The sequence below is a fragment of the Adiantum capillus-veneris genome, chromosome 1 (assembly GCF_014529385.1).
Source record: "Adiantum capillus-veneris isolate H3 chromosome 1, ASM1452938v2, whole genome shotgun sequence".
NCBI lineage: Eukaryota > Viridiplantae > Streptophyta > Polypodiopsida > Polypodiales > Pteridaceae > Adiantum > Adiantum capillus-veneris.
In genome coordinates, this window is record NC_140931.1 from 35,386,120 (window position 1) to 35,412,912 (window position 26,793).

At 43.1% G+C, this 26,793-nt stretch overlaps 1 protein-coding gene and 1 pseudogene across 2 annotated transcripts; both read left to right on the forward strand.

Moving 5' to 3' along the window:
- The first annotated feature begins 2,817 nt into the window (after nt 1-2,817).
- Nucleotides 2,818-4,094, forward strand: LOC147464541 (uncharacterized; annotated as a pseudogene).
- A 171-nt stretch (nt 4,095-4,265) lies between these two features.
- On the forward strand, nt 4,266-24,763 carry LOC147464542 (uncharacterized). Of its 2 annotated transcripts, none has more exons than XM_086515445.1 (7): nt 4,266-4,465; nt 4,553-4,637; nt 4,750-4,897; nt 18,722-18,838; nt 18,917-19,069; nt 23,890-24,104; nt 24,193-24,763. In XM_086515445.1, exons 1-6 carry the CDS (start codon nt 4,363-4,365, stop codon nt 24,079-24,081), a joined length of 798 nt encoding a protein of 265 aa, XP_086371571.1. In that variant the 5' UTR covers nt 4,266-4,362; the 3' UTR covers nt 24,082-24,104; nt 24,193-24,763. The 2 variants fall into 2 exon arrangements, with proteins under 2 accessions (XP_086371571.1, XP_086371563.1); XM_086515437.1 differs by having other exon boundaries at nt 23,890-24,073.
- Nucleotides 24,764-26,793: the final 2,030 nt, after the last annotated feature.

Genomic DNA, 26,793 nt, shown 5'->3' on the forward strand with positions numbered 1-26,793 from the left:
AACTGACCCCCCCCTTAATTGAGGACGATGAAGAAATTCTGACTCCCAAAATAATTTTAGATCATGACATGACCACTACCCGCACAAGAAACCAATACAAAAGATATGGTAAAATACAAAAATCATTCTTTGGAAGAGTGTCAATGGATTTCTGAATAATCGCTACGTCTGCACTACCATCAATTGATACTTGCATACCACACACGTAGAGACACAGATTCACCGATTTAGGCAATGCCTCTCTTCTCGTGTAGATTCGCCGATTTAGGGAACATGAACTTTCGTGCAGATCCATCGATTTAAGCAGCACTAGTGTAGATTTACTGATTTAGGCAATACAAACTTTAAAGTGCAAAGCCGTCGATTTAGGCAGCACTAGTGTAGATTCAACGATTTAGGCAACACGAATTCAAAATGTAGATTCGTCGGTTTAGGCAGCAACAATGCAGATCCGTTGATTTAGGCAACACATCCATTGGTGTAGAGCAACACCAATTACTATACCACTCTACCAGTGGGCTGGCCACCACTATCGCTAGTTTTTTTTTGGTAACAATTGAGGACAATTGTCTTTCAACCTCGAGGTATGTAATGGAGTTGATATTTTGATGATCTATTTGTGAAATATTTGATATTTTGATGATTTATTTGTGAAATATTTGATATTTTGATGAAGCATTGCAATGTTGATTTGAACTGTGGAATATGATCACTTGTTGGGTGTTGTGTGAGCAGATCAATGACTGGCACGTGCTAGACAATAAGGCGATAGCAGTTATTCGGAATAAAATTGCCACCATTGGATTTCATGGCAATCCTTAGTATTTTTATGGTTCAGTTATAAGTTGAGATGTAGACAACTATTAATTGTTATGTTGAGCTCTTTACAAGACATGACTATTTTATGTCCAAGTGCAAACTGATGTAACTCATTTTTGAGCATGAACTTTTCTATAAATTAAATACGTGCAAGAGGGACATGCTCACTCTTGCACAGGGGGAGATTGTACCCATTGCTCGTGTTTTCTTTGTGTGTGTGTGTGTGTGTGTGTGTGTTGTGTGTTTGCGATGATTAGTTGAGATCGTGTGCAACCATGGTTTATCAAGCGCATCACGCAATCGCCCGCAGCATAGGCAATGGGAGAGGGCGTCCGCACGTGGGAAGGAAAGGGGGGGGGGGGGGTTGCCTGACGTCAAAGAGGGGAGGGGGGATCTTGGAAAACAATAGGATTTTCTTTAGGTAGAGCGAGTATGTCTCAATGAATTAAGGAGAATCTCAAAAGATTCTCCTTCTCTTTCTCATCTGAACGCCAATGGACTCAAAGGCGGGGCGGTTGCAGTGCAACATCCATTGCACTTTCTCTCTCTCTCTTCTATGATTTGTGATCGTTGCAAGATTTTCTCTCTCTCTCTCTCTCTCTCTCTCTCTCAAGTAGAAAAAAATCAACAGATGACATCGTCGGGCTACTATTCGTATGCTTTTTTAATACGTTAAAAGTGTGGTGACTAAAGCAGCGAACTCATAGAGTGGGACTAGTTTAGGGGAATAGGCAATGGCTACACCTTAGAGAACTTGTCTCGGACTCCTCTCTAAGATTTTCAAAATGAGTGTGTTGTGGCGGATAAAGCCCTATGACAAATCCTTGAGGGGAGGAGGATGGATGAAATCTTGAAGATAAATGAATACTTCTAGAGAGGAGCCTGTATATTTGGAGTGAATATAAGTATCTATACTAACATAATATGGCGGAAGGGGTAGCCCTTTACATGTGTAGAAATCTGCTACACGAAGGCTAAACTTCAAAATAGAGAAAAGCCCCTGTTGCACGAGAGAGAGAGAGAGAGAGAGAGAGAGAGAGAGAGAGAGAGAGAGAGAGAGAGAGAGAGAGAGAGAGAGAGAGAGAGAGAGAGAGAGAGAGAGAGAGAGAGAGAGAGAGAGAGATGCTTACACTTAGTCATAGAAACAGAGGAAAATGGTCCCATTTGTTGCATTGGAGTGTAGACACATACACACATACATACACGTAGGGGAGACATAGAGCGAGAGAGAGAGAGAGAGAGAGAGAGAGAGAGAGAGAGAGAGAGAGAGAGAGAGAGAGAGAGAGAGAGAGAGAGAGAGAGAGAGAGAGAGAGATGTTTTTTGAGAAAGGCTTGGAGTTGCAAGAGGCATTTACACAATTTTTGATCGATTCAGAGTGAGAACAACATTGTACAGAGCAATTATCCTCTAAGCATACATGAAGAGTCACAAGAGATTCCTCATCCTTCCAATCCTTTGCATGAGTCTCCAATCAGACAAATTGCGAGGAGCAGACCTTGCCGATGAAGCAAGAGATGTCAAAGTATGCTTTGTATCATGGGTTCTTATGAATGGAGTTGAGATGCATGAATGCAATTCTTGACAGTCTATGTTGTTGACCTGAGATACAAGCTCATTGTCGTCAGATGCAAGCTCCATATCGGCCATTTCATTGGCGATTGCGGATGCTTGCACACACACCTCGATTGGAAGTGTGTTATCATGATCTGCATGGTAAGCTTACATGAGCATTTGCGTCAAGATCACATTGACAGAAAAGAGCCTTCTATGCCAATTTTCATAATGCATAGATTCGTTCCTGCTGGCCAAGAAATTGCAGTTATGGAGCAAGAAAGCTCATAGCTTTAATTGCAAGCAAAAATCGGGCAGCTGCTATGTCTCCATTGCCATCAAAGTCTCAAAGACCGTTCGTCACACCTCGAAAGGTTCCACAACTACATGCCTAATGCATGCCAGACAGCAAGAAGATGCCATGTCCTTGAAATCTTGTGGATTCTATGCGTGGGACTGAAGAGTGCACTCTTCTAGGTCCATCGCTCTGCAGTAATTGCAACAAGGAAGACAAGTTGGGAAGAGGAAAGCTTCATATCGGCCATTTCTTTGGCCGTTATGGATGCTTGTGCGCACACCTCGACTGGAAGTGTGTTATTATGCTCTGCATGGTAAGCTTACATGAGCATTTGCGTCAAGATCACATTGACAAAGAAGAGCCTTCTATGCCAAATTTCATAATGCATAGATTCCTTCCTGCTGGCCAAGAAATTGCAACTATGGAGCAAGAAATCTTCATAGCTTAATTTCAAGCAGATTTCAGGCAGCTACTATGTCTCCATCACCATCAAGGCCTCAAAGACTGTCCATCACACGTCGCATCAAAACAAGAGCTCTCTCATTGTCGAAAGGTTTCACAACTACATGCCTAATGTATGCAAAAGCAGCAAGAAGATTCCATGTCCTTGAAATCTTGTGGATTCTTTCACCTAGGACTCAAGAGTGCACTCTTCTAAGCCCATCACTCTGCAGTAACTGGGTGTCACATCTAGTTGGCCATGCCAAAATAAAGGTGGCATTGTCATTGCATGACATACAAGTAGAGATATATAATATGCCCTGTTTTTGCCTGAACAACATGGTCTTCCTTCTGGTAGGGAGCGACAAAGGGTATGGAAGCTGGGAGTCACTCTTACTCACCCTCTTGAGCAGGTGTTAAGTTTCACGAAACTCGTCGGAGACATAGCAGTGTCGAATCCAAACCTCTCTATAGCCAATTGGGGAAGTTGGATGCAGCAGGTAATTTAGACCAACAAATGGAATTATTAGGCGATGCTAAGCTACATCTTGTTGGCATGGCGTCGAAAAGACAATTAGAAGACATTATGAAGGAAGATTCTTCTGAGTTATTTCCTGATGGAAATATAGCGCCATAAATCAAGAAGGAACTCTCAAAGTAGACATGGGGGCCACACAACTTAACAAGTTCAGTTTCTAATGATCATGCTCAAAACCTTTACACACATGGTCGTGTGAATGTAGACATAACTGAAAGCCCTAACCAAGTCCACCGAGATGCAATGGAAGCAATAAGCTACCCTGAACAAGATCATGCTTGGCAAGATGGGGATGTGGAACAAGACCAAGCTTGGCAAGAGAGCCATAGTAACAAGGATGGCGAATCTCCCTTTTTTGATTCTCTATAAAATCAACTGCATCCATCTACACATTTGGGTCGCATGCGCATGCGCATGCGCGTGCGTGTGCACACACACACACGTAGTGATTTGCATACCTTACACTTCTGCTCTGCAGAGATCTCCTCGCGTGCTTTCGTCTCGTCTTTGCACTCCTCGCGTTGACAAAGCCCCAAGTGCTATTTCTTTTACAAAGCATTGCTATTTTTATTTGTGTAAAAAGCCTAAAAGAAAGCCTAAAAATTGTGTACAGCATTTGATAGGCACCACGCCTATATCACTACCTGCAAGCCGGCATTGCCAAAAAGGACGTGAAAGCAGTGGTCGAACACGGTACAGACGTTCGCAACCACTATGGATTCGGAGCTGGATGCAGCCATAGCTGAAGCTGCCAAACTTGTGGTTGCCGGTCATCCCATAGTGGCCTTCACTGGAGCCGGGATCTCTGTCGAGTCAGGTCTTTATCAGCAAGTTACCCTTTATTTTTCGGAGCAGGCATGCCCATTACTCGCAGAGTAAGTTGTGATTTCCAGTGGTGCTCCAGGTATCCCAGACTTTAGGAGCCCAGGTGGTCTCTGGTCCAAGTACGATCCAGCAATCTACTGCAATTTCCAAGTCTTTCAAAAAAGGTATCTCAGTCCTTGTGTAGTGTAGACATTGGTTGGCTCGTTATCATGTGCGACTGGTGCCCACTATTCAGATATCCCTGGTTTTAGTAATTGGTTGTCTATGCACTTTCAGACCTGAATTATTCTGGCAAATGGCTGCGGAAATGCATGATAACATGCGGAATGCACGACCCAACCCTGCCCATATAGCCATGGCTGAGTTAGAGCAGCTTGGCTTGCTGTCATGCATCATCACTCAGAATGTGGATAATCTTCATCAGGTGTGAAGTATTCTTTTAATATGTTTGTAGAAATTAGTATCGTGCAAAGGCCAGCTCAATCATGGTTCATCCTTAGAGGAGCTGCTAGTTGTGATGGCGGATGGCTTCATTTCGATGGAGGAATGCTAACAAAGGAGGAGAAAAAAAAAGGGAGGGGTTGGATGCGAGGTACACCCACAAGCATCACAATGACGTGCTCGGCATACTGAGCATCACTTGAACTCGTCTTTGCTCTTTAACATCTTGAAGATTTAGGCAGTAGGCCTTGGCAACTTTGAAACCTCCATACACTCTCTCCTCATTGCACTGTTACAATTTTGTTGAATGATGTGGCAATGTAATGGAGTGGTAGCCCAATGATGTAGCAGAGCATGATGGTGTGGTAGCTAGTAGCTACTATCCTTTATGCTTTTAGCACTTGGCTATTGTAGTAAAATTCAAGATGCTTTTGAGAGTTGCCTTTTCCATTGGGGTGCACTCGTTTTTGCTCATTGGTGGCAAGTTTTCTCTTTATCATGGACTCTGATGGGAATGTCTGTCGGAGCTAGACTTTGAGCAGATACTCCTAGCTCCATTAAGAGTTCAGTGGTCACATTGGAGGCTTGATGCGTGGTAGATGGAGCACCTTAATGGGGGAAAATAAAAGAGAATGAAGAAAAGGGCAAGCATGTATGCTGACTAGGGGAGGCAGCTTGAAGGGAAATAAATAAATACACACACTCACGTTTACTTGTGTTGCTAAATACATAATCATCCTAGAGCTTACTCAGCTCCTACTCCATGCTTTGCATATCTCTGACATTTAAAAAAGAGGCTATTCCCTTTGGAAGTGGCTTGAAGCCCTACAACTTCAAGAACAATGCACTTTGTTTACATAGATGAGATAAGCTCGACTTTTGGTTCCAAATACCTTTATGGTTTCCTAATGATAGACCTGATCATAAGAGATCTGCCTAGATCGCTTTTTGCTAGAGGTTTACCCGGAGTTTTTCAACTCTTACCCCACCTTGGTAGCTTTGATCAAGCCTGAACCCTAACTAGTGCAGTTTGATCACTCCCCTAAATTTGTTGGGAAGAGTCTTGGAGCTTCCACTTTGTCTCTGCTTTGGTTAAAACACCCTTTTGTACTAAAATCGTTCTCAGATGACTCCACTTTAAAGTTTAAATGTCCCATGAGAGGCCCTTACATTTGATCCCCTCCTATTGCTTGCTTGGGTAAGTTCAGCCATGGAATGGGATCCCTTGACTCTTTCCCTTGTGCAATGAAAAGCTTACCTGTGATCTTCAAACCTTCCTAAAAAACCTCTTGAGGAGGTGCTTATTGGGAAGCACCCATTGATTCTCTTACTCCTGAGATGGACTCGGCTTAGGAAGGCCCTCCTCGGTGCGCCGACTTTGTAGTGGAAGTCTTTATCTCCCTCTCCCTCGGATTTGAGGCCTGTCTCTTCCTCCAAGTGTGAGTTCACACATTTTCTTTCATTACTATTTTGGCTTCAGAGCTCTACTTGATGCATTGTTATCAGAGTCCAGCTTTTATTCTGCTTTGTGTTTGGAAAATCCTAGTAGCTACACACACACACACACACACACACATACAAAAACATATACACACACATGCGAAATCGTGTAGCTTTCAAAGCTTTATACACAACACACACACAGACATACAGCCACACCCACACACACAGAGGCATACACAAGGGGTATTAGCCGTGTCTTGTCTTACCCATGGTTTGATTGCTGTCGACTTTTGTTTCTTTGGCTTTGGAATGTTGCGAACATTTTTTTCTTGTAAAAGAACTTCCAATACTTATGCATGCCTTGGCTTTGCTGCCATCTCTTACCTGTGGCATTCTTGACTGTTTGTCTATACAATATTATATCCACTCTATAAGGATTCTAGGTACTAATCCTTAAGTAAGTACTTAAACTCATGATTAAGACTTAAGAAACTTGAACTGAACTCAGAAACAAGACTCAGATACAAGGGCTCCTTATATAAGAGACTAAAAGACACAAATGAAATGACACGTCGAAGAGACATGACTTTAGACGTAAAGACACATCCTTTCGGTGAAGAGCTGCAACCATTGGGCGAAGAGTCGCACTCGTAGAGTGAAGGGGTGTGACCAATCGTTGAAGGAGTGTGGCTTTTGGCGAAGAGACGTCTTTTGGGCGAAGGGGTGTGACCATCCAAGCGTAGGGGTCCTCCTTGGCACTTTGCGTATCTGCAACTAGGAGTAGATATAATACTGCAACATAGTCACAATCGTGAGATTCTCTCCCTCTTTAAATAAAACCCAGGGTAGTTGTAGAAACTCCGGGAAGAAGGAAATGTATTGTTGTAGTGCTTCTGTATCCAAAGCTCTTTCTGTTAAGTCCCATGTCATGGCACTATTATTGACCATAACTATTTTTCCAAACTGAAAACTAATCATATCTGCAACTTGATAAGTGCCTTTGTAAAAGTCATTTGTAACTTCGAGCTTTGTCCAATAAAAGATTGAATCCGTATCTGCTTTGAGTGAAATTATTGGTGAAGTGACTTGAGTTTTCTGTTGAGTGATGACCATTGGTTGGAAATTTGTAAGGTATTCCATTGGTTTATCTGGAACAGTAAAATCCTCCTGAAGGGATGTTGTAGACTGAGACAGAGTAGTGTTTGGAGGTATATCCATCTATAAAGGTTTATCTGTGGAACAAGTTGTGTCCAAATATTCAATTGCAACGACTGAAGTCATGCTGCAAGAGTCTGCATCTGTTTTGTCCTTTGTACCACTTAAGGTAAGGACTGGAGTCTTCGAGTTTGAAGAATTATCATTCACCATAGCATCCGGTATCTGTTTAGAGACAAATACTGTATTTTGCAAGGGCGGTGACGAGGTGACTTTTTCTGCCTGGATCACGGCCAATGAAGTGGTTATGTGCTTGTTGGTTGTCGCACAAGAACTGGAATCTTCTGAATATTCAGCTTTCTAAGCGGGTATTAAGGCTTCCAATTGACAAGGGGGAGGTTGAGGAAGTTGTTGCCTCTTAGACCTCTGAAGGATCCTCTTGCACAAGGAAAGGATCAATAAATCTGTAACTGTACCACCATCAGACAAGAAAGACTTAAATGTAGGGCATGGCTCGCGAGGGGGAACTTGTCTAGCGTTGCGGCGTTCATGATCGAGTACTTGACTAGGGTCGGATATATGTGCCACTAAGTAAGTCCATCTTGATATGGCTGAGGATCCTTTGGAAGCTTCATGTTGCTGATGATTCAAATAAGAATTTGGTTGCTTAGCACCGTAACATTTCGAAGAATATTCATGCTGAGACTTTTGCTGCTCGCACGAAGGTACTTTGTGTCTAGTTGTCTCTGAGAAACCATGCTTTGGGTGAGAAAATTTGAGTTCCAAAGGCTTTTGTTTGAGTGGTTCTTTCTGGTTGACCACTGAAGCGTCGGAAGAAGATGTATGTATTGTCCGAGAAGCTGTTGGGTGACTTCGAGAAGAGGTTTGTATTTGCATCTGATCCAAGCGAGTGTAAAGTGATGTGAGGCTCGTGGAAAGTGCTGCCATCTGCTCTTTGAAAACTGCTATCGGGTCCTCCGGTAAAATATTGTCGTCGCCATCTTGTGATTTGGCCATGTTGACTGTTCACAGCGAAAGTAACTTTTTTGCCGAATAAGCTTAAGAACTGATACTTCGGGAGTGGAAACTGCGTATGGAACGGGTTTCGGCTTTGGAGTATCGGGAATCACGATTTGTAAGGTGCAGCGGAATGAATGTTTGAACTTTGCTCAAGATGAGTGCTCAGAACTGTGCTCAAGGTTCCTTTTGTTCTTATGGTAGGGAGAGCCTTCCGTTCTTAATGAGAGAGTGCAATGATCACAAACAAAGTGAATGGACACTGTGCGTGCAAGTGTATGAGACCGAGAGAGAAGAGAAATACGACACCAGAAACCCTCCTCCAAAGGCCCCACTCTCATCGGCGAGAGTGGTCTACTATTGATTGACAAACTGAATGCATGTTACTGATGCAAGTTTAGGCTAGATCGATGACGACGACGGGGATGGCGAGTCTGATTCAAGGGCTGAAATCTGCTACTCTTTATCTGCTGTCCAAAAACGCTAATGGGCTGAAATCTGCTGCGGCTGAAAACGCAAGAGAAAACGCTACCCTTGCTGGTCTTTATGGCTGAAAACTGTCGGTGCTTATCTGCTGAAATCTGATGGTTCTTAGGGCTGAAAACTGATGATCTTTACCTGCTGAAAATCGCCATGGTTGAGGGCGATTCTGACATGCTGAAAACGCTAAGGCTGCAGATCTGGAAAACGCTAGAGCTCTCCAAAAATGCCAGGGCTGCAAATCTTCTTGGAGGAAAAACGCTAGGGCTGGTATCTGCTGAAGAAATCGCCTATGGCTGAGGTTTATGAAAAATGCTAGGAAAGGGATTCTTTTGCTTGGAGGGAAATCGCCACCAAGGGTTCTTGTTGAGAAGTTGCCCGTTGAGCGATGGAGCTGCTGCTGCCTCTTCTGCCAATTAGTGCTAGTCTAGGTTTTCTTATATACAAACTTACTCAATTTGGCCTACCTGCTTTCCAACAAAAGTCACTTAAAAATAATAAGTGAAAAATGTCAAAAATAGGTAAAATAGGCTAAATGCACTGGAAAATTCCTTGAAGGATTCTGATGGATTTTGATGGGAATGCTTATGATCATGCTGTGTGCAACTAGAGGATATGCATCTACACTAAGTGATTGGGCATGCACGGTCTGCGAACACTCACAAAAAGTGCCAGATCACTTCCTATTCTAGACTGGCTTGACTGAACTGAACCCTCGTCATGCTGTAGCTTGTCCACGAACACATAGGGTTGGATGTGTCACGTGACACGATTATTTCAGGTTCTGGAGTATGTGGAATCAAGGGTTTTCGGGTAAGATTTCTTCCGAAATAGGCTTTTGTACTTGATATAGAGAGCGGGTACAGGAAGTCCGTCATTAGCCATGTTCCGCATAAAGGGAGAGTTCTAGAAAGTTCAGCATTGGAGAAACGAAGTAGCACATGCGGGTTGGTTGGTTGAGCGTGAAGGATTGCCATTCGTTGGAGTTGATTTTGATCGGGTGGGGTTTTTTAAGTCAATTTATTTTGGGGGTTTATATGATCAAGTGCGTGAGTTCACATGGGCTTTAAAATTTTTTGGTTTTTGGCCGGTCACCTAGGTTTGGGGCAGGCGGCAGGTCACTTGACTTAATATATTTGAAGGGGTAATCATAAGGTGCAGCCAGCGTAAGAAACTAGCCAGCGTAAGTTGTAACAATTCAGCCAATCTCAGCCAGCGATTAATTCAGCCAGCGCGTTGAAATCAGCCAGCGTTTCAACATGGGCAGCCCAACATTTGCAGGAATTCAGCCTCCAATGTGCGTGACTCTTAGGGAAGGGGTGCGATCTTTGGGAAGGGGTGGCTTCCTTGGTGCCCCCTCGCGAAGAGGTACCCTTTGGATATTTAACAGCCAACAAAGGGAATTCAGCCCCTTGCTGAGTGAATGGGCACACAGGCGAAGCGACACACCCGTATGCAAAAGGGTACCGTCCTTTCACATGAAGAGGTGCGAGCGCAATCCCGAAGGGACACCACCCGATGCAGAGTACGTGGCACTCCCGCACACCCACATCTGCATCTCTGTCTTTTATGTATATAATTGGAACATAATAAATTTAAGTTACCTCATATGCTCGTATCCACATGCGTACCACGTTTGTTTTGCTTCCATGTAACTCCGGGAAGGGGGGGAGAGGGTACTGGCGAGGGTGAGAGGCTCACAACCTTCGGGTCTTGGGAAAAAAATTTGCTTTGATACCACTGTAAGGATTCTAGGTACTAATCCTCAATTAAGTACTTAAACTCATGATTAAGACTTAAGAAACTTGAACTGAACTTAGAAACAAGACTTAGAAGATTGTGTTTAATTGATTGGATGACTGATACAAGGGCTCCTTGTATAGGAGACGCAAAGACACAAATGAAAAGACACGTCTCCTGATGAAGAGATGTCACAGGACGGGGCACAACCTGCCAATAGAAAAGAACAGACTGAATAGACTTTTAACACTTCAATAACACTTGAATTGAGAGAGAGAGAGAGACGACACGCGACATGGAGTGGCGGAATTCCACCCCAGAGAGTATTGGCCCCAAACCTTGGCGCCCCTTTCGGTATTTCTTTATATTGCATCAACCCAGTACAAACTGGTACTCCAGGCTTTGCACCTTCTCCAGGAAGCATGCCAGAGAATGGGTCCTAACTCATATTTAAAGGCCTTTGGCCTAAAAAGCAATTACAGTGAAAAGCCTTCAAAACTCAAAAGCTTCTGGTCCAAAAAGCAATGCTCAAAAGTTGCCATCGTAAAATCCGGAATTCCGTACAGCTGCCACGTCAACAGTCAGCGCAAAACGCGGAAATCCGTACAGTTTGCCACGTCATCAGTTCAACGTGAAATCCGGAAATCCGTACTATCGGCCATGTCAGCAGGCCGGCGGAAATCTGTTGCTTTCTTCTTCTGTTGCTTCTGCTTCTTCTAGGGTTTAGGCCCCTCGGCCGGCATCTGCAAGTTGGTCCAAAAAGCAATGCTCAAAAGTTGCCATCGTAAAATCCGGAATTCCGTACAACTGCCACGTCAACAGTCAGCGCAAAACGCGAAAATCCGTACAGTTTGCCACGTCATCAGTTCAACGTGAAATCCGGAAATCCGTACAATCGGCTACGTCAGCAGGCCGACGGAAATCTGTTGCTTTCTTCTTCTGTTGCTTCTGCTTCTTCTAGGGTTTAGGCCCCTCGGCCGGCATCTGCAAGTTGGCTCCCTTCTTCAGGGCTTTGACACGTCAGTAGTTTGTGACATCTCCCCTTCTTGAAAGAGTGTAATCGTCAACGATTATAGCATATTTGCAAAACAACTCAAGTTAGCTCAAAAATTTCCAAGGGTCATCTTGAGGGACATTCCAAGGGACAATCAGTTTGCTCTTTTTATTAAGGAGTTAGCTTCTCCTTTCGGCTCTTTTTGATCAAGGAGTTAGCTTCTCCTTTCGTCCTGATCAGAACTCTCGATATTCCGGCGTAGTAAAATTAGCCATCACACCTAGACCGTACTGATCTTCCACAAGTGTCTTGATACACTAAAATTACATACCTAGGCAATCTCATCCAATTAGGAATATTCAGTGGTTGGCACATCACAATGCAACACAAATGCTCACATATGCATGTTACAAGACATAGAAACATAAAGCCGTTGATGAACACTGCTCCCACATAACCTAACAAGGTCCGGGCCGGGAGATATTCAACGACTCCCTCATTACTCGTCCCGCATAACCTAAAAAGGTCCGGGCCGGGACCGTAGCCTGCTTCGTTTGGAGGTGCTGAGAGTAACCACTGTTCAAACTTCGTAATACTCCTCCCGCATAACCATCCAGGTCCGGGTCGGGAGTCACAACAACACTACTCCCCCCCGTAAATAACCTCAAGGGTCCGGGCCATGAGTAAAAAAAAACAACACTTTTCAATCATTCAATACCCCCCCCGCAAATACCCACAAGGGTCCGGGCCCCGAGTATGAACAAGTATTCTCAAACATAATTTCTCACTACTCCACCCGGGAGTAAAATCACCAATCATTGAAACCGGTATTAAAACTAGAGTCAAACAATTCAAATCGGCACCAAAACAGGTTCAAAACAGATACCATCCATTTCAAACAAGATCACCAAATAGGTTTTCAAACAGTTTTCAAACTTAAAAAGCAATCTCGACATCAGTCGGAGCTCGAAAAGTCGATTGACTTTCCATCCTGGAACCTGCATCAAAAATTAGGGTTAGGTTCATCCCATAGGGTCGTAGCCGAGCACAGCATGGTCCATCAGCTCTTGGACAAACAGTGTTTCTTTGGTGGCGATAGTAGTCCCAAGATAGCAATCGCACTGGACCTCCAAGGTCATCTGCTTGTGAAGAGGCATCTACTGGGAGATGTCGAGAAATTTCAAGTTATAATTTGCTAGGGTTTCCATGGCAAGCATTTCAGGATACCCCACTCTGCCAGAAGTTGCACTTCGAAGGAAGATGTCAGAAACAATTTAACTTGAGGCAAAATTTTTCTTGAAAGCTTGCCAAGTCCTTGGAGTGTGCTGCTTGGTAGCTATAGAGATCAACATCCGCATGGCACTGCCTCTGAGAAAAACAACAGCTCTTAACAAATCTTGGATCCTTCTCTTGCAAGTGATATTTATGGCTTATGCCCTGTAAGACATGAGCGGTGAAGACGGGAGCGCGCTCGATGCGCGATGAAGTAAGGGTGGGAGTGGCTAATAAGTCTCGAATATAATAAGTCCGGGTTCGAGGGCGAATATGCCTCTAATAAAAATCCAATAGCTCTGTCTGCTCTTTTGTAGGATCGGTATGCTTTGAGAAAAGCACACGCTTGATGCTCTGATACCACTGTCACAAGACGGGCACCACGTGCCAATAGAAAAGAACAGACTAAACAGACTTTTAACACTTCAATAACAACTGAACTGAGAGAGAGAGAGAGACGACACGTGACACGAAGTGGCGGAATTCCACCCCAGAGAGTATTGGCCCTAAACCTTGGCACCCCTTTCGATATTTCTTTATTTTGCATCAACCCAGTACAAGCTGGTACTCCAGACTCTGCACCTTCTCCAGGAAGCATGCCAGAGAATGAGCCCTAACCTCATATCTAAAGGCCCTTGGCCTAAAAAGCAATAACAGTGAAAAGCCTTCAAAACTCAAAAGCTTCTGGTCCAAAAAGCAATGCTCAAAAGCTGCCAGTGTAAAATCCGGAATTCCGTACAACTGCCACATCAGCAGTTAGCGCAAAACGCGGAAATCCGTACAGTTTGCCACGTCATCAGTTCAGCATGAAATCTGGAAATTCGTACAATGTGTCTTGTCAGTAGGCCGGCGGAAATCTGCTGCTTTCTTCTTCTGTTGCTTCTGCTTCTTCTAGGGTTTAGGCCCCTCGGCCGGCATTTGCAAGTTGGCCCTCTTCTTCAGGGCTTTGACACGTCAGTAGTTTGTGACAAGAGACATGACTTTAGACGTAAAGACACATCCTTTCGGCGAAGAGCTGCAACCATTGGGCGCAGAGTCGCACCCATAGAGCGAAGGGGTGTGACCGGTCGTCGAAGGAGAGTGGCTTTTGGTGAAGAGACGTCTTTTGGGCGAAGGGGTCTGACCATCCAATCGTGGGGGTCCTCCTTGGCATGGCACTTCGCATATCTGCAACTAGGAGTAGATGTAATACTGCAACATAGTCAAAATCGTGACACACTCTAGCTTATTGCATGCATATGACAATCTGACTTGGTTTCTGTAAGACGCATGACACAATGGATCCTAAAAGCTCTTGATGGTTGGATGAGCTCTTGGCATTATGGTATGTACATAGGGCCTCCTATGACATTTGATGCCATGATAGCAGTATGTCCCTCTTGTGCCTATACTATCACTTGCTTCTACTTGCCTTTGCCTACATGCATGATTTCTATCCCTCACTTATCCTTGTGGATTATTAATTTATGTCTGCATTAAGAATATGAGTGTGATAGAAAATAGTAATTTTACTTGGAAGGTTATGGCTTGATTGCTTTTTTCTTCTCCTACTGGCTTTGAAATCCCTCATTTTTGCTCATATTGGAACTACTGACTAAATCTCATGATATTGGTACAGGGCATCTGAATATCGACCTGACAATTCTTTATCTTTACTGGAGTAGTTTGGGTGTTCCTTGGCAACACCTTAATGTTGCTTTCTTTTGTGATCAATGAAGATCCTGAAGGTAGTCGGCTCTTGGGATTTGGCATGATCTACATTGTTTGATTGATTTTTTTACCCCTTACTTGGCTGAGTTTCTATGTTTTGATCCTGATTTGCTCCTATTGCTTGCTTGGGTCCCACCAACAGTTCTGATCTAATGCTATTCCATTGCCTGATGAGGCTCTTTTACTTTACCATACTAACTAATTATGGTCTTTTTTTCTCCTTGATCTGGTTTTTGTCACATAAAGAGGTTCTTGTCCTTTAACTAGTTGACTGGTTCAGATCATCATTCTATTGCTTGCATTGAGTAGTTGCTGGTCATATTGATTGGTTTTCCTTTAAAATACTTGATGCTGTTAATTGGAATAGTCTAGACGCTTTGGTTTATCTGATAATTTGAGGGAGAGGCCGAGGTCTTGGTTGGGAGACCTTGCCTCACTTGCTAATTTTGGAATCTCTCTTGTAATTTGACTGGTATATACCCGTCCTAAAGGTTTATTCAAAACACCTTGAGCTGCCCAATTATGTTCTTGCGGCCTGTATACTTATGATATTTTGCTATTGTTGACTGAGGTTACTTTTGAAAGTTTTTGAGATATATTTCACTGGATATTGATCTATTCTGGTTTTAAAATCCACTTGGTGATTGCTTGAAAGCTTCAGAATTGGGATGCAACTATTTGGAAACTTCTGAGATTTTAAATAGATATACGATCAATAGGTTGAGGGCAATGAATTTCTGGAAACTTGTTGACATTAGCCCTGAGAGTTGAGCTACTGCTTACTCTTGCTTTAGGTAAATGATAGCAGTTGTATTATTGGCTCCCTTTGATGATAAATATACCTTTAAGCACATCTTAAGGATGTTATTAGTCTGACTCCCCCTAGTTTCTAACGGTTGCAGATTCTCTGTCTACTTAACAGATGCTTTACTTATCTTAACTGGTCCTTACTAGATGTCTCGGATGGCATTTTTGGATACCAAAAAAACTAATATAGACCTTACTAAATTGTCTCTTTGGGAGATCCTTACACTTTGGATCCTGTTTCAACATGCTGTTTCGAGTTTCTATCAAAATTTACTAACAATATTTTAGATTTGGATGGCTTGTAGTTGGTTGTATATCAAGGGCACAAAGAAAGTTTTATTTAATTTGGAATATTGAACTTCTAATCCTATCTGATATTTGGATATGTCAAAACCTCGACTTCCATGGAAACCAAAGAAAGAATCAATAGCAGGAATTTCTATTACACAAAAAGATTTTGTAGCTCCTGGTGCCCTTGGTGGCTACGGTGTTGTTTTCCAACCAGATGAAAGGGGGGGATGTGCCCGAGGTGGCCCATGACTGTGATGATATTACTTTGAAGGTTTGAAGCCTGTCAAGTTTCTGGTTTCTTTGTTGACATTGGTTGGCTCGTCATCATGTGCGACTGGTGCCCAATATTCAGATATCCCTGGTTTTTGTAATTGGTTGTCTATGCACTTTCAGACCTGAATTATTCTGGCAATGGCTGCGGAAATGCATGATAACATGCGGAATGCACGACCCAACCCTGCCCATACAGCCATGGCCGAGTTAGAGCAGCTTGGCTTGCTGTCATGCATCATCACTCAGAATGTGGATAATCTTCATCAGGTGGGAAGTATTCGTTTAATATGTTTGTAGAAATTAGTATCGTGCAAAGCCCAACTCAATTGTAAGGTGCAGTGGAAGTGAATGTTGAACTTTGCTCAAGATGAGTGCTCCGAATTGTGCTCAAGGGTTCCTTTTACTTACGGAAGGGAGAGCCTTCCGTTCCTTTAGTGAGAGAGTGCAAATGATCACAAACAAAGTGAATGACACTGTGAATGAAGGTACTGAGACTGAGAGATAGAGAGAGAAGAGAATACGACACTAGAACGTTGTCAAACCCTCCTCCAAGGGCCCCACTCTCTATGGCGAGAGAGGTTTATGCTATTGATTGCACAAATCTGGTACAATGGTCTAGATGCAATGGACTTGGCGACGATGTCGACGACAATGATGACGGCGACGAGACGGGCTGAAATCTGAAAACGCTAGGGACTGAAATCTGCAAATTTGCTATCTGCTGAATTTTGACAGTGTTGGCGAGGAGGAGGACGACGACGACGCGACGACAATGCGCTGAAGATGCTGAAATCTGTGAACAGCGGGCTGAAACTGAAAATCTGCTGCGGGAAGATGAGATCTGCGAGGTTTAGGGCTGCTGTAGCGGAGTCTAAATGCTGAAAATGGAAAACGCTGATGCTATGGGCTGATGTGTCGCCGGGAATGTAAAAAAGCTAGACTGATTTGCAAGTTGCAAAAACAGTGGGCTGATCTTGTATCTGTTGCAAAAACGCTAGGCCTTCTGCTGGAGAAAACGCCAAGGCTGATCTGCAAGAGAAAAACACTGGCTAGTCTTGATGGCTGAAAACGCTAGGGGTTCCTGTCGGTCTTGCTGAGAAGGTGCACTGCAATTGTGGTATCTGCTGTCTCTTCTGCCAGAAAATGCTAGCGCTAGCTTTTATTTATACGTGCTTAGCCAATTTGCCCTACCGAGTTCCCAACAAAGTCATTTATTAATAATAAGTGAAAAATGACTAAAATAGGGAAAATGGGTTTTGTGCACTGTAAAATGCTCATGATGGGTACTGATTGTCATGCTGATGATCATGCTGTGTGCAACCAGAGGATATGCAACTACTAAGTGCATGGACATACACGGCTTGCGAACAAACTCACAAAGGTGTCAGAACACTTCCTAAGCTTACTTGAACCCTAGACATGAAGTAGCTTGTCCACATGCACATGGGGTTAGATGTGCACGTGACATCAATCATGGTTCATCCTTAAAGGAGCTGCTAGTTGTGATGGCGGATAGCTTCATTTCGATGGAGGAATGCTAATGAAGGAGGAGAAAAAGAAAGGGAGGGGTTGGATGCGAGGTACACCCACAAGCATCACAATCACGTGCTTGGCATACTGAGCATCACTTGAACTCGTCTTTGCTCTTTAACATCTTGTAGATTTAGGCAGTAGGCCCTTCAATTGGCAACTTTGAAACCTCCATACACTCTCTCCTCATTGCACTGTCACAATTTTGTTGATGTGGCAATGAGGAGAGAGTGTATGTGGCAATGTAATGGAGTGGTAGCCCAATGATGTAGCAGAGCATGATGGCGTGGCAGCTAGTAGCTACTATCCTTTATGCTTTTAGCACTTGGCTATTGTAGTAAAATTCAAGATGCTTTTTGAGAGTTGCCTTTTGCCGCGGTGCACTCGTTTTTGCTCATCGGTGGCAAGTTCTCTTTATCATGGACTCTGATGGGAATGTCTGTCGGAGTTAGACTTTGAGCAGATACTCCTAGCTTCATTAAGAGTTCAGTGGTCACATTGGAGGCATGATGCGTGGTAGATGGAGCACCTCGATGGGGGAAAATAAAACAGCATGAAGAAAAGGGCCGCATGTATGTTGACTAGGGGAGGCAGCTTGAAGGGAAATTAATAAATAAATAAATACACACACTCACATTTACTTGTGTTGCTAAATACATTCTCATCCTAGAGCTTACTTAGCTTCTACTCCATGCTTTGCATATCTTTGACACTTAAAAAAGAGGCTACCCCCTTTGGAAAGCGGACTGACTTGAAGCCCTACAACTTCAAGAACAATCTTGAATAATTCAAGTTGCTGATTGTCTGCACTTAGATTACATAGATGAGATAAGCTATGAGGATTTTTTGAAAACCAAGAAGTAGTCTTGGTCATTTATTGTACGCTTTATGGACATTTATGAGATAACACCTCTATATTGATCGGATTTTTGTACATTAAACTTTTATCTTGAGGCTGTGCCCTTGAGATGTTGATTTTAAAAGAGTATTTGAGAGAGAGAGAGAGAGAGAGAGAGAGAGAGAGAGAGAGAGAGAGAGAGAGAGAGAGAGAGAGAGAGAGATTCTTGATAGATTGTTTGTGTGTCATGTTTGTAGCAAGCAGGTAGCAAGCTTGTCTATGAGCTTCATGGAAACGCTTCTACTTCAACTTGTCTCTCTTGTAAACAAAAGTTTGATAGTGAGGAAGTTATGTTAGAACTACAATCAAACAAGGTGTAAACTTTATCGTTATACACAATGAGTACATAATGCATTGGGCATGCTTGTGAATTGTTTGTCTTTTCGATGCAGGAGGCAGGGCCACCTAAGTGTCCAGTTTGTAAGGGGGTGATTAAAATGGAGGCGGTCCTTTTTGGAGAGGCTCTTCCTGGTGGCGTGTTGGAGAGTGCTATGCTCGCAGCGGGAAAAGCAAAAGTTTTGCTCGTGGTTGGAACTTCTCTCACTGTAAAGTTTTTCTACCCCTTTTGGTTCTACTCGGTGTATTTTCATTTTATTTGTTGGAATTTTGAAGGAAATAATTGAGACTTGTTTATTGCAGGCAGTATTATCTTATTATAAATGTAGAGGTTCATTGTATTTGGAAAAGGTTACTTAAATAGAACTTTGGTTTTTCTAACACTATTATGTTTCTTGCCCTCTATTTCAAAGCTGACTTGGGCTTTCATTAGCTGGTGGTTATTCGCTTGTGATGAGTACCTTGCCCTCTATTTCAAAGCTGACTTGGACTTTGCATGACCGCTTGGAAGAGAAATGGCCGAGTGAACAAGAGAAACTGAACCGACCAATTCAAAGAACTTATGGAGCACTGACCGAGGGGCCCAAAATTCTAAAAGACAGAAGCTTGAACTCTGAGAGAGATTTCGTAAATCGCGTTGACATGCTAACATGGTAGGCCGTACCGATTCTTGCAAATTGCGTTGCTGATGATGACGAGGCAGATTGTAAGGATTTCTGCATTTTGCGTTGGTGGCAGTTTTGGGCAGCTTTTGCGTGAAATTTTTGGAGCAGATTCTTTGGGGTTTAGCGCTATTGGGAGAAGTGCTTTTGGGGCTCTGCTTTTAGTCAACCCTTGTACTGTTTATAAGGAGCCCTTGGGGCCTCACTCTGTAGAGCATCTGGACGTAGAGTTTGAGAGCAGAGGACCCTAGGGAGTTGTACTTTGTGACGAGCAATGATAAAGAAATACTAGAGCGCCATCTTTGGGGCCAGTGCATTTGGGCGCGGAACTCCCGTGTCGTGTCGACTCTCTCTCTCTCTCTCGTAAAGCTCAATGATTTTGTAGATTCCATTCGTGTGTTGCTTTTGATTTATAGGCTTGGAGTGTCCAAGCTTGTAATAGTGGTATCAAAGCTTCAAGCGTGTGCTTTTCTGAAAGCATACCGGTCTTTCAAGAGCACACAGAGCAATGAGAATTTTTGTCAAAGAATCTTCGTGTCCCTGCCCTGAACTTACTAGCCACTCTTGTCCCTTCCCTGGACTTACTAGCCACTCCACCCGTAGTCCATCGCGCATCGAGCGCGCTTCCGTCGTCATTTCTCTGTCTTAAGGGGCATAAGCGATAAAGAACCCAAGACCACATATTGGTTCTCTCGGAGAATCTGATAGCAACAACACCTTTCTACAGAGAGATAAAGAAAAGTTGAACTTGGCACGGGAACTGACGAAACAATGAAGATTGGGGCATTTGTCCGATGGGGGAATTTGTGAAAGCGGAGTACAAACGCCAACTGCAAGTTGACACGTGCGTGAAAAGATAGACTAAGTTACTCTAGAGACCTGAAATTTGCGAAACACTTGAAGAATTACCCGATTGATGAGATTCATTCGAGATGGCGTGAGGCAATAGACTCTCCTCTCAAGACGGGAAGGAAGCTGAAAGAAAATCCGAGTGCAGAAAAGCGGAATCTGTACTCGCAGGAAGAGCTGGTGGATAGAGCTCTTGACAAGAAGATGGACCAGATAATGAAAGGCTTGAACCACTCTCGGAGGAAGAGGAAATCGACAGATTTCCCCGGCTTTTGGGTCGAAAGTCGACTTTCGAGGTAGCAAGCAAATCTTAGAAGCATGTTTATTTTGAGGGTGACCCATATTTTTCTTCGACTTCAGAGAGTTCCCATAGTTGTTCGTCCTCTAGTTCTAGTGAGGATAAGAAAAGGCGGAAGAAGCGGAGAAAAAGCAAGAAAAGGAGATTTGTGAAAAGTCTAGGAGGCATGGGAGGCCATCTAGTAGTTCAGAAGAGGAGAGCTCGTCCTCTTTTGACAGTGAACAAATGAGCAAGAAGACCAAGGAGTTCAAGGAAGGGGTTCAGTCCGCTAGGTTTGAGACGTCTTCAGGCTACCAGGACACCCATCGAGCCCTTGAGTTTATACAACAGTTCGACGTCACCTTCTCTGGAGGTCGCTTCACGGAACACTTCAAGGTGCGAAGGGCGGCATCTTACTTGAAAGGAAATGCACAGTCATGGTGGTCTACTATGTTGTTATGCAGAGAAGCACCTAAGACGTTAAAATTCAAGAAAATTTTCACGTCAACTTGGATATTAAACGAATATGAAAGAGATGTCATCACGGCTTGGCATCATTTGAGAATGACTAAGAAAGATACGTTGGATGACTACTGCCAAAAGTTTTTGGATACTTATTTGCCAGTGTCTTCGTTTCGGAAGATTACTTTGAGGGACTAGATGAAGCGGTTTTGTTGTGGTTTGCCAAAAGAGATTCCATAGTGCTGTCTAGACCAGAAATCTGACTCTATCCAAAGACTTATGGGACATGCTAAGCAAGGATTTGGAATGCATACCAGCTTGTTGACTTATCCTACGGACACTTCTAGTGAAGAGAATGAATCGGGGGAACCGGATGACAGCTCGTCATAGAACATCAGTAAGAGAATTACATGGTAGCGCATGTGAGGGTTCTGATGACTAAGGGATCTAGATGCAGGTACATCAGAGGATTCCAGAGAAGAACATGGATCAGATGATAGTGCGTCTTATTGGGTTAAAGGTCTAAATAATCCCTTTTGTACATTTTTATGCTTTGTGTAGGTTCACATTGAACTTGGACACAATTTTTAAAAGGTCACTTATAATAAAAGTGGATAAGCCCACAAACTCATTAAGTGAGTTTTCCCCAAATCGTGCGAGCTCTCTCCCTCTCTCTGCTTTTGATCCCTAGCGCTTCTGCTCTCCTGCACTCACGCTTGGCTACACCCAGCCCAGACTTGCACTTTTTCACCTCGCGCATCTCCTGGTAGCCTCTCCTTCGCGCTTTCACGTCTCAGTGTTCCGACGATTGAGACTGACGTGCCAGTGGACAAGGGAGGCTAGTGAGGCTACCTATAGGTCCAAAGGCACAAGGAAAGAAAGGAAAGGGAAGCAACTAGTAGATCAGAGATCTCCATAGATCCAGATTGAGGTGCCAAGGACAGGGAGGCCCGCAGGGCTATCAAAAGGTCACAGGGCACAAGAAAAGAACAGAAAGGTAAGTTAGGTCCACCGGATAATTTGGTGTAGGGTAGTTTTTGGCCCTCGATGCAGAGTGGATGGAGGAGGAGAACGTTCCAAATTGTAAGGTGCAGCAGAAGTGAATGTTGGACTTTGCTCAAGATGAGTGCTCCGAACCGTGCTCAAGGGTTCCTTTTACTTATGGAAGGGAGAGCCTTCCGTTCCTTTAGTGAGAGAGTGCAATGGACACAAACAAAGTGGTGAACACTGTGAATGAAGGTGCATTAGATTGAGAGATAGAGAGAGAAGAATATGACACCAGAATGTTGTCAAACCCTCCTCCGAAGGCCCCACTCTCTATGGTGAGAGCGGTCTACTATTGATTGCACAAATCTCTACAATGCTTTGGAGTTGCCGACGATGTCGACGGCGATGAGGACGACGACGAGACGGGCTGAAATCTGAAAACGCTAATGGCTGAAACCTGCAAATCTTTATATGCTGAATTCTGACTCTATGTCGGTGACAATGGCGATGACGACGATGCTATGACGACGCGCTGAAAACGCAGATGCTGAAATCTGCGTTTTCCGGGCTGAATCTGCAAACTTCGGTGGATTTGACTGTGCGACGAGGATCTGTTGCGGAAAGGTGAGATCTGCGAGGTTTAGGACTTCTACTGCGGTGTCTATGTGCTGAAAACTGAAAAGGCTGATGCTTCTGGGGTTTCTGTCGCGATGAATCTGCAAAACGACAGGAATCCTGCTGATCCAAAAACGCTAGGGCTGATTCTGCTAACGCTAGGGCTGATCTGCAATCTGATGCCAAAACTCTAGGTGTTTTGCTGTGGTCTGCTGACGCCAGGTAGATCTGCAAGTTGCAAAACGCTGGCTGATCTGCAACTGTTTAAAAACGCTGGCTGATTCTTGTTGATGGCTGAAAACGCTAGGTTGACATGCGGGTGGGGGGCCGGGGGTCTTGCTGAGAAGGTGCCTGTTGGATGTCTGGTCCCTGCTGCCTCTTCTGCCCGAAAGTGCTAGCGCTCGGGTTTCTTATATACATGCTTGTCAAAATTGCCCTACCCAATTTCCCAACAAAAGTCACTTAATAATAATAAGTGAAAAATGGCTAAAATAGGGAAAATACTAAATAGGTCTATGCACTGTAAAAATGCTCCTGATGGGTTCTGAGAGACTGACTTATGAACAAATGTGCACTGAAAATTGTCACTATGCATCTTGGAGGACTCTTGCTCTTACTAGAGTTGAAATGACCACCTTTTAAGGGACGTTGTTTGCTAGATGGAGTGTGCTGCTCCCTCTTTGACCTGGCAGTGGATAGCGCTAACTGTAAAACCAGACATACTACAGGCCAATTTGCCTATGTGTGTCTTTGCAGATGAACTGTGGTAATGCTTTTGGGCATGAGAATGTTGTGAAATCCATAAATTTTAGAGGTGATGTGTCTACATTTTCATCACGTAAAACCTGAGGAAACCCAAGGGGATGACACTAAAGGAAATTTTGCAACTCTCATTTAACTTCATTTGTTCATCAAAACGTGGTAAAATAAGGGATTGATTCGCATGTGCATGCTGCATACCCACATCTAAAAACCCTTCACACAGGCGCAATCAAACAAACAATAAAACTGTTTTTTCTTAGGGTTCATCGATTTTCCTTTCAACACCCACGCATTTGGATAGTTTTAAATGTTTGTATAAACGTGTAGAAGAGCGTATGATTAAGAGCATTTTTGGATTAGGATAACCTTAGGTGAATTATTTTCATTGTGATTATGACTTGGCTATGATCTCCAGGTGTCTCCTGCAAATTTTGTTGTTGATTTATGCAAAAGTGGCAATTGCAAAGTGTTGATCTGTGATCCAAACTCTAGCAATGCTGCGATTGCAGATGTATTGCTGTGTGGGCCTGCAGGGAAGCTTTTGCCAGGGCTTGTAAAAGCTTGCTCGACATTGTTGAACAATCCAGAGTCTAGTTCTGGTACTTGAGAGAACCTTGGTTCATCGAGAAAGTCTGGTCCCCAACTGAAGCTTGTGTGCATTCAATTGGCGCCCATTGCATGGTAGCTGATGTTTTGCCGATTGGTTTGAACTTTGCAGATGTGAACCTGAGCTCGATTCAAGCTAATTACTGACCTTTGTAGGAAGATCAATCCATGGCCATGGGCGTGTCTTGTGAAAAACATAATGTACTACAATTTGCTATAAATGAAATGGGCCACACACTCTGTAGGGTTGTATGGTGGTGCAGCCCTATATATACCATACTTTCTTCCGCTGTAGAACACTGACTGGCATGAATGTCTCTCAGTACCAAGCCTTGCACTCTCGTGAGATGTCGTAATGTACTATGTGAACCCTTGTAAATATTCAAAAAAAAAAAAAATCATAGCAAAACTCATAGCATAAAAGTACAGAACCAACCTCAAGCTCAGATCGAGCCTTGAGGTGCTTAAGATTACAAGATGGATGCTTATTGCCTCTTATTGGGGCCTATCACCACAGTATGCGATCAAAAGTTCTAGGCTTTACTTATTGCCGGTTGATATCACGGCATGGGTAGCCCTAGACCAATCATCTGAGTTTTGTTTGCACCTGAGCGTCCATATCAGCACTCTGCTTTCTTGTAAATATTCTTGTCACATGAAGGAAACTAATATCAGTTTTGCTATTTCTATTTTGTATATAAAGCAGGTCTGTGTGTGTGCACCCATCCACTAATGTCTACATGCATATGGAAGCCTTGAGGCGTGCTTGCCAAACTGAAAATTCTAAATGTGCTATGTCCGATGTTATTTACATGTGGGGGAGACCATGCACATTTGCTTTCGTAGTGTTTTCAACCCTCCAAGAATCACATGAATTCCCATGTACCCATGAACAACCCTTAAAGTGTACATTGTCACACAAATTTTTAGAGCGCATAATGTACTTTTGACTTGGTGACTTGCTACTACAGAGAACAGCCCTTCCTTTTAAAGGGTGGTACAATCAGCCTCCAAAAGTATTTCTCCTAAAATTTGGGAGGGCAAATGAGTTGCCCTTTTCTTTCTACCCCCTTTTGGAAGCCTCTAAGAGTGCAAGGTAAGCATGTGTTTTTTTGTTCATTGTCAAGTGTGTTCGTGAGTGGGAATGGGCTCATGTAAGCAAGCATGCATATGCTTATGCCTATGCGCATGCCTTTGCTTATGACTTAGGAGGCAATATCCCCATGCATCTTTTTGATGAGAGTAAATAAAAAACAATTAAAGAGCTATCCTCCATGTGAGGAATGCATTTTCAAATTGAGATGATTCTTTTTTAGCGTTCGTATGGCAACATACATTTAAAAGATCTTACAGAGCTTGATAACGTTATTGTTTTGATTTGAGCTCATTTTAGCTATCGTTTTCACTATTGCTAGCAACATGCATGCAATTTTATCCTTTTATGTAGGTTTTCGAACATTGCACTTAAAAAAAAAAGCACTTTGTAGTCCTATGTGGGATGTGCTATAAAGCTTATGTTAGTTTTGTGTAGTATTTCCTCTTTGTAGGCAACTTTTACATCATATGAAATCATTGACCATGGTTGGCAACAATGATGTTTTTCACATGTCTCATGAGGACAATTGGATGGTAACAACTAACTGCTCTTGCAATATATGATGCAGCATCTTGCTGTTGCAAAGGGTGTATGAAACATTGTGTAGGGTTATGATGCAAGACTAGGTTTTGTGGAGAACACGCTCTAAGGATGATTGTACACATTCTGACAATTCTATCGCTACAATTGTCTTGCCCATTGGTGAGCACGCAAATTGGGATGCAAAGGATGCACACGATCATGAGTTAATGATGGTTTTTGTGGAGCATCTAATTACTCCACACATTTTCTTAGCACAAATAGAAAAACAGACATGGGATAGGCTAGCTTCTTTGTATACAAGTCAAATTTTTGTAGGAATTGCTTACGTGCAAAGGAGTAGAGGGTTATGCATGTGGAAGATGATATGGATGTATTTCTTAAGGAGATTAAATACCTGAATGAGTAGCTAATTTCCATTGGTGAGGTTATTCGTGATAGCACTCTTGTGCAGTTAGTTTTGATGCTTTGCCAGACTTTTGCTTCCACCTTTAGGTTTTTGACATAGAATAAACTTAGTGAATTGAAATGAGTAGTTAATTTCCATTGGTGAGGTTGTTCCTAGTAGTACTCTTGTGCAGTCAGTTTTGATGCTTTGCCAGATTCTTTTCAGACTTTTGCTTCCACCTTTAGGTTTTTGACATAGAATAAACCTTTAGGTCTTTTGACATAGTGATGGTCTTGTCTCTATATTTTTAAATGAGGCTAGTTCTAGACAAAATAGGGTTGAACAGTATAATGTTTAATAGGCATTTGTAGGTACATTGCAAAAGAAGGATTCCATCGCTACCACTTCCAATGCTTTTACAAGCAACATTTCTATCCTTGACGATAGTAAATATTCTGAATTTTAACACACTTCCTGTGTACATATGTTGCAAGCTTGTCATTGTGTGAGTATGACAACACTTTTGTGGTGCAAGCCACATCTTAGATAAAATTTGTTGCAACCTTAAAGAGCAAGATGCATGTGGCTTAATAAGAGTGCAATGGAGTGTAAGAGAGAGAACCATTGCATAACAAAATTTATGTTTCCTGCAAGAAACCTAGAGGCGTGTTTAGAAAGCATTTTCATGA

Excerpts from the sequence above, each read along its gene's own strand:
- LOC147464542 (XM_086515437.1), top strand. The coding sequence starts at position 4,363 with ATGGATTCGGAGCTGGATGCAGCCATAGCTGAAGCTGCCAAACTTGTG. Across the intron at positions 18,839-18,916 it reads TAGAACTACAATCAAACAAG|GAGGCAGGGCCACCTAAGTG; the intron begins GTGTAAACTTTA and ends TTTTCGATGCAG. Across the intron at positions 24,074-24,192 it reads CAATCCAGAGTCTAGTTCTG|ATGTGAACCTGAGCTCGATT; the intron begins GTACTTGAGAGA and ends TGAACTTTGCAG.